The sequence below is a fragment of the Plectropomus leopardus genome, chromosome 15 (assembly GCF_008729295.1).
Source record: "Plectropomus leopardus isolate mb chromosome 15, YSFRI_Pleo_2.0, whole genome shotgun sequence".
NCBI lineage: Eukaryota > Metazoa > Chordata > Actinopteri > Perciformes > Serranidae > Plectropomus > Plectropomus leopardus.
In genome coordinates, this window is record NC_056477.1 from 28,950,608 (window position 1) to 28,964,032 (window position 13,425).

General features: G+C 37.4%; 1 protein-coding gene across 1 annotated transcript in view; it reads left to right on the top strand.

Annotated features, from left to right (window-relative positions):
• Positions 1 to 13,425, top strand: part of slc24a3 (solute carrier family 24 member 3) — a 106,335-nt gene that overhangs the window by 73,598 nt on the left and 19,312 nt on the right. Inside the window, 1 exon segment of the mRNA XM_042502174.1 lies at positions 8,999 to 9,075. Within this exon segment, the coding sequence (XP_042358108.1) occupies positions 8,999 to 9,075 (77 nt within the window).

Below are 13,425 nucleotides of genomic sequence, written 5' to 3' on the forward strand. Positions count from 1 at the left end.
AGCTCCAACAGTTTGTATTTGTGGTAATATTAAAAAGAGAGGGGAATGACGTTTTTTTTTTTTTTTTTTAAATCATGATGTTTTATAACAGCAGTGAGGCTAGCTGTATGCATAGGTTTGTCAAAAAATAATCCATAGTGAAACCAAATTTTAACAGTGATAAGGCCTATGTGACTTCTTAAACTAGACAGTGACGAGAAGTTTTCAGGGGGAACAACCCAACACAAAAAACACTGAAACACTGCCTGTAAAATAATGATAAAACCCATAAATCCTTAGTTTTACATTTGAAAATGTGTAAAATCCACTAATAAATCCCCAAAATCAAAATGCTTTTCGGAGCTGTGGTTTTCACGTGACAGTAGGGACTGTTGTTGTTTGACAGCGCTTTCCCTCCACACACTGCATGGATGTATATGTGTGTGTTTGTTTATCTCTCCATCACTGCAGACACTAACCATGCTTTGTCACAGTCGGACGGAAAGCCATCTGTCATCTGCATAAAGCCGCGTCTTTTCTGCTGCTCTTAAAACACAGCGGCCTCCTCGGATCCCTTTAATGATGTATAGGATTTGGAGGATTCTCTCTCTCTCTCTCTCTCTTTCTCTTTCTGTGTGTCTCTAGAGCTCTTATGTAATGCTCGTTACGTAAGTGTTGGGGGTGGCAGTGGCCTGGGTTGTGGGGGGGGGGGGGTCAACTGTTGTTCCTCTGCCCCTGGAGTAACGAGCCGTCCGTCTCCACTCGGGTCAATCCACATTGATCTCATACAGCTCGGGGATTTGACAACTGACCGTGTGTGTGTGTGTGGTGTGTGTGTGTGTGTGTGTGTGTGTGTGTGGTGTGTGTGTGTGTGTGTGACTGAAGCTTTGCCTTACATTTGTATCATTCTCAGAAAACAGCCAAAATTGCAGCACTGATTCTTGACACATTACAGTATTTCCCTCAATAAACATTTAATAATCCAGCAAGCTAAAACTCTTTCATCACCTTTTGAGTGAGTGCTGCATGTGCAGATTGGAAAAGATGCATGAGACATTAAAGGACTGATTCAACCACATTATGAAAAATATCAAATCTTTGTCATGCAATATAGTTTCGATTTCAGGAAAAAAGTCCCAGTTGATTATTATGTTTTAAACCAAACTATGTGTATGGCAAGGTACCACTTTACCCACTGAAACCCGAGCAAATTTGTTTGATTTTTTGCAAAAAAAAAAATGGAGAAAAAAAATTGACCAACCGGCTAGACATATGTATACATACACACATATATATATATATATATATGTGTGTGTGTGTGTGTGTGTGTGTGTGTGTGTGTGTACTTTTACTAATTTATTGCTAGTGTGAAATCAAACCAATTTCCCCAGATTTCAAAGAGTTAAGGTAAGAAGGAAACTGTATGTTTTATAATTTGGTTGAAGCGACCTGGAATGAAATCTCCAGGGCTGAAAATTGAATTGTCAAGCTGGTGAAAACAGAAAACATGTGATTCCAGCTCACCTGAACTGGTCAACACAGCTGGTATTTGCATATAAATGTGCAACTACACAGACCAAAACTCAACCATCTCCAAAGCATGAAAAACTTGCTAAGAAACCCACGTTAAATGTGTCAAATGTCCATGTTTCTATCAGGAGACAATGAATCATAGAGTAACCCCAACTATGAGGACTCGTGCAATAGTCAGAGGTCAATGAAAGGTAAAAACTTTTGAGGGAATAAAGTGAACAGAGACGTACACACACCACAGCAACACACACACGTGTCAGTCGTAAGTAGAACAAGGAGAGGATTGGGTTAGATAGTGTGATTAACCTCGCTCTCCCATTCACACATTCAATTAGATGGCCTTAAGCTTTCACACATCCCTGCAGCACTGAGGTATTTAACGGCCTGAGAGCTCGGTTAAGGAAAGTCATTTGAGGGAGGATTGAACGTCCACAACTGCTCATGTCTGATTAAAAAAAAAAAAGTGACAAAAACATGATTTTTAATAAAATGCTAATGTTGCTCTGTGTCTGTTGGGTGTGTATAGGAAATTGCTAAACACAATAGCAATAGCAGCTTTACAGAATGTTGCACAATGTTGAGATTTTTTTTGCCAAAAAACACTGTGTTGAGTGGAATTTGAGTGTGAAAAGTGTGCTTGTGCTGTATGTCAGCTCAGCCTAAAATTTGTTGAAAATAAAACTTGTCCCTAAATTCTGCTACATCTTTTGGCAACAAATGCCTAATGACTGTGAGATACCCCTTTAACATTGTCAAATCATCCTGACATTGTCATTTGATTCATTATTAGAATAACATCAATTATAGCCAATTTAGGTGTTTTTGAGGCACTTTTAGCCTTTATTACAGACACTGGAGGGATGGCAGGCCTCTGACAGACTCAAATTGGGCACTTTTTAAGTTAGATTTCTAGTTGAACTGATTAAACCGTTTATATCCCTTGTGTTCTTTCCTCTCTGCACTACACAAACGCACCAAGGCATTTAGGGTTAGGGCTAAACACACACTTAACAGTTCATTTAACAGTTTATTTTGGAGTTGCCCAGCAGCAGAATGGAAACCACTTATAAAAACTAAAGCTGTAAATGCCAGTGGCTGAAGGTGTGAGGGGGCATCCTGTTCCTTTTTTTCCATTTAAAAATAGAAATGATACACTTTGTTTTTGGGTTATAAAAATGCATTAAACAGTTTAGACTAAGCGTGAAAGGTTGTCTGTCTATATATGTCAGTCCTGCGATAGTCTGGCGACCTGTCCAGGGGTGTACCTCGCCTTCTGCCTGAGTGCTCCCCCCACCCCCCACCCCCCGTGGCCCTTGTGAGGACAAGCAGTTACGGAAAATGAATGAATGAGTTTAGACTACAAAAAAGAACAGAAAATGTAATATTTCAGTTAAATATGTGAGAAAACTTGCAACTTCTCAAAGAAAGGTTATAAAGATAACTCTCAAGATGTTTGTCGAAGGAGTGCTTTTAAATTGATTTTTACCCTTCTGAGTAAATCCAAATATTGTCCTGGGTCTCTCCAAATGTTCAGCTGAAGCCACTAAGGGCTGGACTGCTCTAATGCATGCTAGACACCGTCTGTCTCATCCCTTTTTACTTTCATCCTATACTGTATAAAGCCGTTCCGAGAGGCTGCACTTAAACCAACAAAATTCCAGATAACTCAGATTATACATTTTCAGAAACAGCTTTAATGCAGCAGCTACTGCAAATCATATCAATTTTTTTCTCTTTCACTAAATCCAGAGATTACGCAATGCTTTTGTTTCACTTACTGTTTGACATGCATTTTTCACAGGATATTTAACAAGATTAGCGCGCTATGAGAGGGTGATGTCAGTGCCGTGCTGATGGCGGGCTGGTCCGACCACCAGCTTCCATATGACTTTGTTTAATCCTAAATCGTGATGGATGCTCATATGTGGCCGATTGTGCTTAATGTGACGAAGAAGCGTTTTGACATTTACATTTTAAGCAGAGGCTTTCATCCCGAGTGGCAGTGGTCAACAGCAACATAAATCCCCTATGACATAAACACAAGATGTAAACCAAACCACAAAAATGTTTGTATCACGTTTGTAACACGTGTTCAGGTAGACTTAAGGTACCAACACTTACTTATATGATTGTTCTATTTAAAATAATGTACTAAACATGGCATAAATCTGTCTGTCCGTAACTAACTGTTATATTGTATGCTGTCTGAAACAGGTCTCTCTTGACAATGAGACCCCGGTGTCTCACTGAGATTACCTTTCAGCTGCCCACAATCCATTTCGTTGAAAATCCCATTTTAAAAAAGTATTTAAATTCGATTTACAATGAAATAGTATGTGGGCAAAAGACATGCATGGCATTTGTTGCAGAAATGAATTTGAGCAATAATTCTTCAAACTAGGAAAAATTGATATCATAACATGAATGGAGATGGTGTTTCATAATTGGGCAAATGAGATTTGGAGTAAAACAGAGCTACGTACCTACAGTGAAATTAAATATGATTATTCCACTAAAGATGATGTCCTGTATAATTTGTCGAAGAAAAAACGTAGACGTTGTGGTTTCTTGTGTGTTTGAAATTGATCCCTTGAGCCGCGAACAGTTATGTTTTATAGTGTACATGTGTAGTCAGTTAACTGAGAGGGTGAAACCTTTTGTTTATGCTGCGTTTGGCTGAACTTTCAATGCCCTTTGTATCGTGCACTAAGTGCTTCATTCTGCACAGCCTCCTCACTCTCAAAACAGCCTAATTAAGGCTAAAAGTTTGTCTCCTACATAGAAGACAACATCCTGCATGCAGGAGATAATATTAATTGTGCAGGAGATATTATCCCATACAGAGGAGATCATATCTTTAACACAGGAGATAATAGCTCATATGTAGGAGATAAGCTTTGGCCAACCTTGGCTGCAAAAAAATAAAAAAATCACCTTGCCTGTCAGGACTTCCGTAGATTTTGTTCGAAAAAAATCTTTGTAACTAAGTAACACTTAAAGTGTTTGCATGTGTGCATGAATAGCTGATATTTTGTAGTATATTCCCTGTTCTTCTCTCAAGCATCAGTGCCAGGTTGAGGAAAAGAAAGGACAGCTTTGTCTCACACACACACTCGCAGAGACACACACCTCTGGCAGAGTGAGCCTGTGTTCATGCTTGCATCAGCCAGGTTCAGTGAGCCTCTAATCTGTGAATTGAAAATACAAAGACTCCTCATAGACGCTCCAGAAGAAGCAGTCACGCCAACAGACCAACACTATTGTTGTGGTTATTTTGGGGGCTGTGGAATTGGCTGGAGCGGTGTCTCATCAATACGTATGGAGGCCCGGGTGTGCTGGTGTTTATGTGTGGTGTGAGTGTGTAGTTGGGTTTGTATAATTGTTTCTGGGTGTATGAATATGCATACAATAAGTGCCAGATGTGAGGCGATACAGAGACTGAACTTAATTGTTGTGTGCTTTGCACGTTGTCAGCGTGCTGCGGCTGTCTGTTTTTGCCCATGTTTTGTGTGTGTGTGTATGTTGCACTACTCTTGGTACAGGCCGTCCTGGCTGTGAAGGTTCTGTGGGAAACACATTCCACTGCTGGAAATGGCCCTGCAAAGAATCTGAAGTTTTTCTTTTCTTTCTAATTTTTTTTTTGTTTGTTTGACTAACCTCATGTTTCACATCAGAGTTCAGCTGATGTTTGACTGATGTAAAGATTTACTGCGTTTCCATTGAGTGATATTATGTGACTTCTCTCACGATGTTATGCAACTTTCCTCTGGCGATAACATTTCAGCAACCATGGCGATGGATGTCAAAAACATTGGTGGGTTTATTTCTATTGCAGCCACTCAATAAAGCCAATATAATATCGCTGTAATGTCTTTGTCTCATATAAGACTCAAGAAGATCTCTGTCTCTTCCTCCGTCCACACATACCGAGTCATGTTTTGTAGAATGTCATGTGACTGTGTTGTACTTTTTTGCATCCACAAAGTCGCACATCATATAAGCTATAAAAGCAAATTTCTAATCGCCTGAAATACCACCTCATGCAAGCGTAAACATTTTTTTTTTTGCAATAAACAGGAGTTTGCCCGAAATTGGCGCGTTTCCATTAGGCATATTTTGTAATTGCAATTTCAATTTGTGCAATCTGAGGGTTAATGGAAATCCACCTACTGAAGACATGACGGAGGTCGTTGCGTTTTGCTGGTGTAACACTGGGCCCATAGAATAAGACATAATGGTCTGTTTTATCAGTTTCATTTATCCCTTTGCTTTCTGGTTAAATTTAAGCTCTTTTGTCATATGGTTTTCATTGGCAGCTCCACATCATATGAGGTTCTGTGTCATTGTTTCCTCCCTCTCTCTCTCTCTCTCTCTCCGTGCTGTCAGTTTCTATGAGCAGACAGCCCGTGTTGTGTTTGGGCCGCACAGGGCAGGCTGAAGCTGAAGCCGCCTGACTCACAGGCTCTTGGCTGCTGAGGGAGAGAATGTCACTGCACATTGGGTTGCCTTCATGTTACACAAACGCACGCACAAACACAAACAGCAAATAAACATACAGCAGGACGCGCATCCTCACAGCACACAGACAGTGCACACACAGAGCAAAGCAAGCAAATCCCAAATACTCTCACACACACACACTCACACACTCACACACTGGGCTATTTTTAGCCCAGCCACTCGTATGCAGACTCATATGCAGCAGGAAATGCACATGATGGCTGTGAAAGAATATGTGGCATATTTTGGCATGTTGTGATTGGCCGGGCAATGATTGATTCATGGTGTCACCTCTGCTGAGTCGAGGATGGAGGGAGAGCGCAGCGTCACAGTGATATCTCACTCAGTGCTGCTTCACATTGAGCGTGTCGTGATCTCTGGATTCAGACTCTTGGGGGCTTCCTCTCATGGTTCATTTTGTCCCGAGCGACTTCAATTATTTGCACCTGCATTCCTTAATATGCAGTTTTAGCTCCCCTTCCATCAAAGCTGTGCTGATATTCAGTAGCAGTGAAAACATCAGGATCTGTTCTGGTTACTGAGATATCATTCTCCAACTCTGTTTTTATGTGGCGGTTTCAACAGAATGGACCTAATTTCAAAATCACGTAAATTATCAGATTTGTTCTTAAAGGGGAACTTTAGTATTTTTTATAGTGGACCCTATTTTCCCATGTTTTGTGTCTGCGTGGGAATAACTGTTTTTATTTATATTGTTCCAGTATTGAGAGAGAACGCTGCAGCCGACAGCAGGCTGCATTGTAACCTCTTAGGGACAGGTTTGCCCCATTAATTTTTATGTCCATTTAAAGGGATGGTTTTTGCCACTGACTAGCTAAGGTTGTTATCATGAGTATCTTATAACTTAGGTCTATGACAGGGGTCAGTGACTCCCAAGGGATCCTCAGAGTTACTGAAGGGTAGCCTCCAAATTATTGTTTGATAATTTAGATTTTTTTTTTCAGATTTAGTTTTTTTCTCTTCTTTTCAGAAATTATTTTGATTTTTTTCCCTTCTTTTCAAAAATTTAAATGTCAAAATACACATTATCAGGAATCTTGCATAGCTTGCCTTTTGCAACAACTTTATGAAAGTAGATTTTACTACATCATCTAAAAGCAAATACGCAATTGGCTGTATGTTGGCTGTTTGGCCTATGTCCCATTCACTAACATAGAGGGGCGGGCTTTATGAGCTTTACTGCAGTCAGACACCAGGGGGCGATCCAGATTGAACAGTTACACTCACAGGGAACTGTCATGTTGTCCATCTTTATACAGTCTATGGATCAAGGCCTGGTAGAGTGGTTACACTGCAGCCTGTTTCTCCGCTGCCAGCTTCAGTGTTCTCTCTTAATACTAGGCCAGTTTCAAAAATCGTTGTTTCAAAGAGTCAACTATATACAAAAACACTGGAAAATAGGGTCCAGGTTAAAAAACACCAGATTTTCCCAGTGGCACATGTAAGAGAGCTTTAAGAGAATTCTCAAATACCAGCTTTCTCCTAGAGTTTTCTAATTGGTACGACCAGAATTCACAAGTCCTTTCACAAGTCCAGACCTGATCAGGTCAACTTAAGTGAAAATAGTTTAGTTGAATATGTTATAAATATGTGTAGTTAAATAAAAGTTAAATATGTGAAAAAGAAACAATATATATATATATATGAGGTTTGAGGGGTTTTTTTTTGTTTTTTTATGTCTAAATTTTACAGGCCGGAGGATTTCAGCACGATTTTTGCTGCCACTGATTCTTTTAAATCAAAGTATGCTCAGCATATATTTATATGACATCCAACGAATTGACATCCCACAAATTACATTTTATTTAAAAAGAAATGTATCTTTTTTTCTTATTAAATTATTAGTAGTTTATTTAATTTTTATTTCATTACAGATTTGATGTCCTTATTATACATTTCTGTTATTAACGTGAATTTACAGATGTAAGGTTTAAAAACAAAAATAACATGGTGAGGGCATACCTTAAAAATGACTAAATAAAGTTCAGAGTTTACATGGTTCTGATTTTATTGTATATTCTTGTCAGCACATTGGTCATGTGATCATAGCCTTACAAAAAACATGGGATATGTATAATTTTTTGTGCATTACTTTTCATAGGAAAGCATACGAACACTTTGTGAGAATAGCCTGTTTAAACATGGTCTCTGAGTGATGACCTTTTTTTTTTTACTCATAGGTATCAAACAGAGCACAACATTTAGCTCTCTGTAGTCATTCATGATGCTAATATTTACATTGCGGGGAAATTAACATCCTTATTAATAGGGATATTAGTATAAGCCAAGTTTGTGCCATCAAGCAAGTTTTGTGTATCCAACTTGAAACATTTTGTACGAGCGAAATTAGGATTACAAAAGGAAAATGGTTGGCGTGATTTTACCATCCCAGACTCTGTTCTGTGGCTTTAAAAATATTGGGATTTATACATCTAATCCAACCGTCCATTACTTATTGTGGCACTACTTTCCTTGCGTGAACATCAATACGAGTTATACCTACTAGTAAACAAAATCGGGAACAACAATAATAAAAGATACTTTAAAAATGGAAAATAAACAAAAGTCGTCTGTACAGTAAGTTCTTGTTTTTGTGATGTTGTTTTTCTCTCTCCGATGGGATGTTTATTCATTACTTGCATTTAGACTTAAAAAAATTGCTAAGAAGCAAAGAAGCAAGTTTTTCTTAAAGATTAAACAGATTGTGATAGAAAAAAATCATCGCGTTTATCTTTGGATTAATTTTTATTCACTACAGTGCTACTACTTCTCACAACTATTTATTGAATATTATTCAGATTTTATTTCTGTGTTTAGTGCTCTATGTAATGCTTTGTTTGGTTGATGAGACATTCCACATGAGTCCCTCAGGATATCTTTCTCTTTCACCTGCATTTGATATGTAATTTTTTTATATTTTTTTCCTCCATTCAGTGTTTCAGCTCGTGTATTTTTTTCTCTGCAGCAATCCATGAGTTCCCCAGGGATTACTTCACCAACCAGGAGCGTATTGATGGCGCAGTGGGCCTGCACGTCCTCTGTGTGAGTGTTACCTGCAGCAACACACACTTAGAAAAGAGTGCCAGTGCTTAAGAGTCACTGCATTTCACTGTATTTATGTTTAAATCAATGACACCATTGGACACTGGAAAAGTCCTCTGTGCAGGAAAAAAAGCTCTCAAATAAAAGACAAAAAGTGTTTTAAAAAAAGGCCATCTGATATTTCGTACGAGGGCTTCATTGGTTCTAAAATGCAACTCTTTTATGCAGCGGCAAATCAGTATGCAATTTGTAATTTAACCCTTTAAAACCTCATCAAATGGGCTTAATTTCTTTCAAAAACATGGCAGGAAAGGAAATAAGTAACGAAACGAAGAAATGACCCAAAAATTTGCAAAACAAAACAAAAAATTATGAAAGAAAATTAGCCAAAAAAAATAGTTTATAAAAATAGAAATGGCCAGAAAAAGTACTTAAAAAAGTATATATTATTTTGTAACGTGATTTGAAATATGTGATTCTAAAAATTATAAATAATATTTTCCTTGGCTTTATTGTTTTTCCCTCTACATTTTTCCCCTAGCTTTTTAAAAACATTTTTCTAAATTGACTAATTTCTTGCCATTTGTGGAAAAGTTCTTGCCAAGCCACTCATTGTTTTTTTTTATTAATGTTTATGAACATTGTCATGTATGGAAAAGATTTCAAGTTTTAGGATTTTTTTTGCAAAGAAATCTTGAAAAACCTGTCATATGCTTAAGTATAATCACCAAAAAGGTATTAAAATAAAGGTTATAATCCATAAAACATAACCATTTCAACTGAATTTAGTCCAGTAGTAACTGACAGATAAATGTTCTTCTGCACTGTTATCAGCAACAACTGAGATTTGGAAGAAAAACAGAAAGAGAATACCACAAACCTCTGTTAAACTGAACAATAATAAGTTGAACTGAATAAATTGAATTTGACTTCCTAAATCGCTACTACTAGATCTATTGTTAAATCTTCACATTTTGATCACATTCTGACTGACTTGCTGAAACCAGGACAGACCAGAAACTACAGGAAACCGCAAAAGAGAGATTTGTCTACACAGGCCTGATGGTTAGCATATCTCTCGCAAGCTTGGTTTGACTTTTCCTTAAAAACAAAAATTACACTTTTACACAACCATCTGTAAGATTTGTATTAGCACAATGTTGTAATATAACAACAACGCCAGCTGCTTAGATGTGACACCCAGGCTGCAGACTGCTGTTCAAGACCCAAACACAGCAAAACCTTTGTATTTTTTTTTTACGAGTTATCGCTGTGTTTCCAGCGGCTTTTAAGGCAAATAATTTTGTTGTTTTGTAACGACCCGCTGCTGTTTTTCCAAAAGTGATAGTGCCACAAAAAGTGGTTGTTTTTTACTGAGGCATCGCTGCTTTTCCAGCTGGGATTGTGCCCAAACATGAGTGTAAGAGCTAAGTCTACTACCTGCAGCTACTCAGCTATTTAACCCACTGCGCCCTGGCTGAAGCACCGGTTGCTGTTGGGTGACACGTGCTTTCCATTGTTGTGTTGCGTCCAGAAACTGATCTGCAGGCTCCAGTATTAGTACAATAATCATATTTATTCATACCATCGTACACAGAGGTGAATAATTTTTTTTTCCATTAAAATACCAAACATATAACTTTCAGCATGAACAAACAAATTTATCAGGGTTGGGTCACGGAACGCATCAGAATCCACAATGTATGCAACCTATTAGACCGCATGGGTGCTTGCTGCAACTAAACAAACCTTAACAACACTGTCTTCACAAACAGAATATAGATTTGTTAATCAGAGTATTCTGTTTACTCAAAACCAGCAGGATGAGATGCACAGAAACAGCTGTTAACAGTTTTGTAGCTTTCTCTCGTAACTTTGTCTTGTCCCTTCAGCCGCGTTTCTACAATGGGAGAAAATTAGGAATTAAGGTAGAATTTTCATTTAGAACCACGAAGAACAAGCAGGCTAAATGACGTCCATCTAACTGTACCTCCATCCTGTTTCAGCACCACGGACAGCACCGCACCAACACTCCACCTTTAAAACAGCCACAGGCGAGCGTCATCATTTAACCCTCTAGCAGCAAAAATGACCACTTGCCTGTGCATAACAGTAATCAAATGCCAAAAATATGTAGACACCCAAAAAAAAAAACATGACACCACATAACAGCAGATATTGCATTAATTATATTATCACCAGCCTCCAAATCAATAATCAGCACAGACGCAGCAGAGAGTAACAATAAAAATGTCTTCCACCCATCAGGCTTATTTGTCCAAAACAGCCCATAAAACATCCACAGAGTCCTCGGCCTGACTTCACCTGCTTGTTTCTTCACTCAACGTGTCTCGGACAGCTCTGTGTCTTCATGCTGTCCATGACCTCATCAGGGTCTCCACACTGTTGATCTGCTGAAATGACTTTGGTCTGTTTTAGGAAGTTCAACAAACTTGATTGTCTTTTGCCATTTTAGTTTCCTCCTTGCCGCTGAGGACAGGCTATCTTAATTCAAACTGCAGTTTCAAATGACAACATCAGCTCATGTGAGGACCACAAAATTCCCAAACTCTGCGAGCTGCATGACCTGAAGTGCTGCCCTCTCTCTTTCTCTCTCTCTGTGCGTCTTTTCCTCTCCTGTAAAATTCTGTTTAAAATGCACCTGAAACAGGCAAACTTCAAATGGAAATAAATAATAACAAGACAGGTAACATTAAATATTAGACAACAATGCATTTACATATTTTCATAGTGACACAGGAGGTGTCGGATCCAATTAAATAGGTCCCAACGTGGGAGGTCCTGGATCCTGTTCTGGCAGGTTCGGCACAAATAAAGCCCTGATAATAGATGAATATGTTAAAAATAATAAAATGATATACCATTTAGTAAAACTAAAATGTATTAATAAATAGTCAATAAATAAATAGGTAAAGTTAAAATCCAGACTAAAAAGGTAGGTCACATTTTGCTCTCACAATATTGTATTTACTTATATACTTATTTTAAGCCCAAACATGATCTTTCCCTAACATTAACCAAGAGGTTTTTGCGCCTAAACAAAGGCACGTCAGCATTGTTCAAACATAATTTCAACATATCTGCTACATAATGACGTGCAAATGTGAAGAATTTGTGGCTTGCTGAAACTTGCGATGCTATGGTTTTTTCTGGCGATGGAATCAGTATAATGTATAAATACAAACGCTGATACTGTTAATAACAAAATCATGCCATTCTCACCACTATAGTTTAGTTTTGTTTATTTGTTTCACATAATACAAAGCATGATGGGGATAAAACTTCTTAAAAGAACATGAGAGGGTAGAAACCTATACTGGCTTATATGAAAACCACACACAGAAAGCATCTGAATAGTAAACAACAAGCAATCAACACATCAATACAATTTAAAATCTCACGTATACTGTCAAAAAATAAAGTGCAAATAAGCATTTTGAACGTGTAATCATCAGTTCATAGAGGGATTGGTCGGAAATAAAATGTTTTTGACAGCAGAGCTTTTCAAAGTGTCTTTTTGTACACAGACAACAACAGAAGAATCCAGTGAATGAACATTTTCATTACATAAGACGACGCCACGATATTTAACAGAAAACTGATCACAGGAAGTGTTACACAATGGAATATGAAGATTCTGAGCCTGTCTAGTTCTATAATTATGGAATGGAGAGTTTTTAACATAATCGTATCTACAGTAAAAATTATGTTGTAAATCTGCAGCCTTATATCTACCTTTAAAGACAAATATTCAGATTTGAAGACTATTAATGTCAAAAATAGTCAACTGCTGCTTTGACTTTCTGTTTTACTAAATTGTTTTCATTTCTACACACACTCAACAGAGTTTTGAGTGTTGTTGATGGTAACTTAGCAACAATGCAAAAAAAATGTTAGTGAAAAAGCATTTAGTATTAATTAGTGAGCAAGATCATTAACTTTAACCATTTACTTAATTTCTTTCAAAAATATGGGGAGAAGACAATGAGCAACTTAAGAAGAGATGATCCAGTAATCAGCAAGAAATTAGAAATAAAAAGTACAAGTAAATAATCTGAAAGTTAGCCAAAAACAAAACGAAAAAAAAAAAAAAGTCAAACCCACACACTCACAAAAAAAAAACATTAAAAGAAACATTAAAAAAAAGACATAAAAAAAAAACAAAAGCAAGGAAATTATCTGACAAAAACAAATTAGAAGTAATAATTCTGTAAATACATTTTAAAAGTGTAATTATGATAATTATGAATGTCATTTTCTGGATATTTTTCTCTTTTTTTAAAAAAAGAAATTAAACTTCTAAATCTACAAATTTCTTCCAATTTGTGG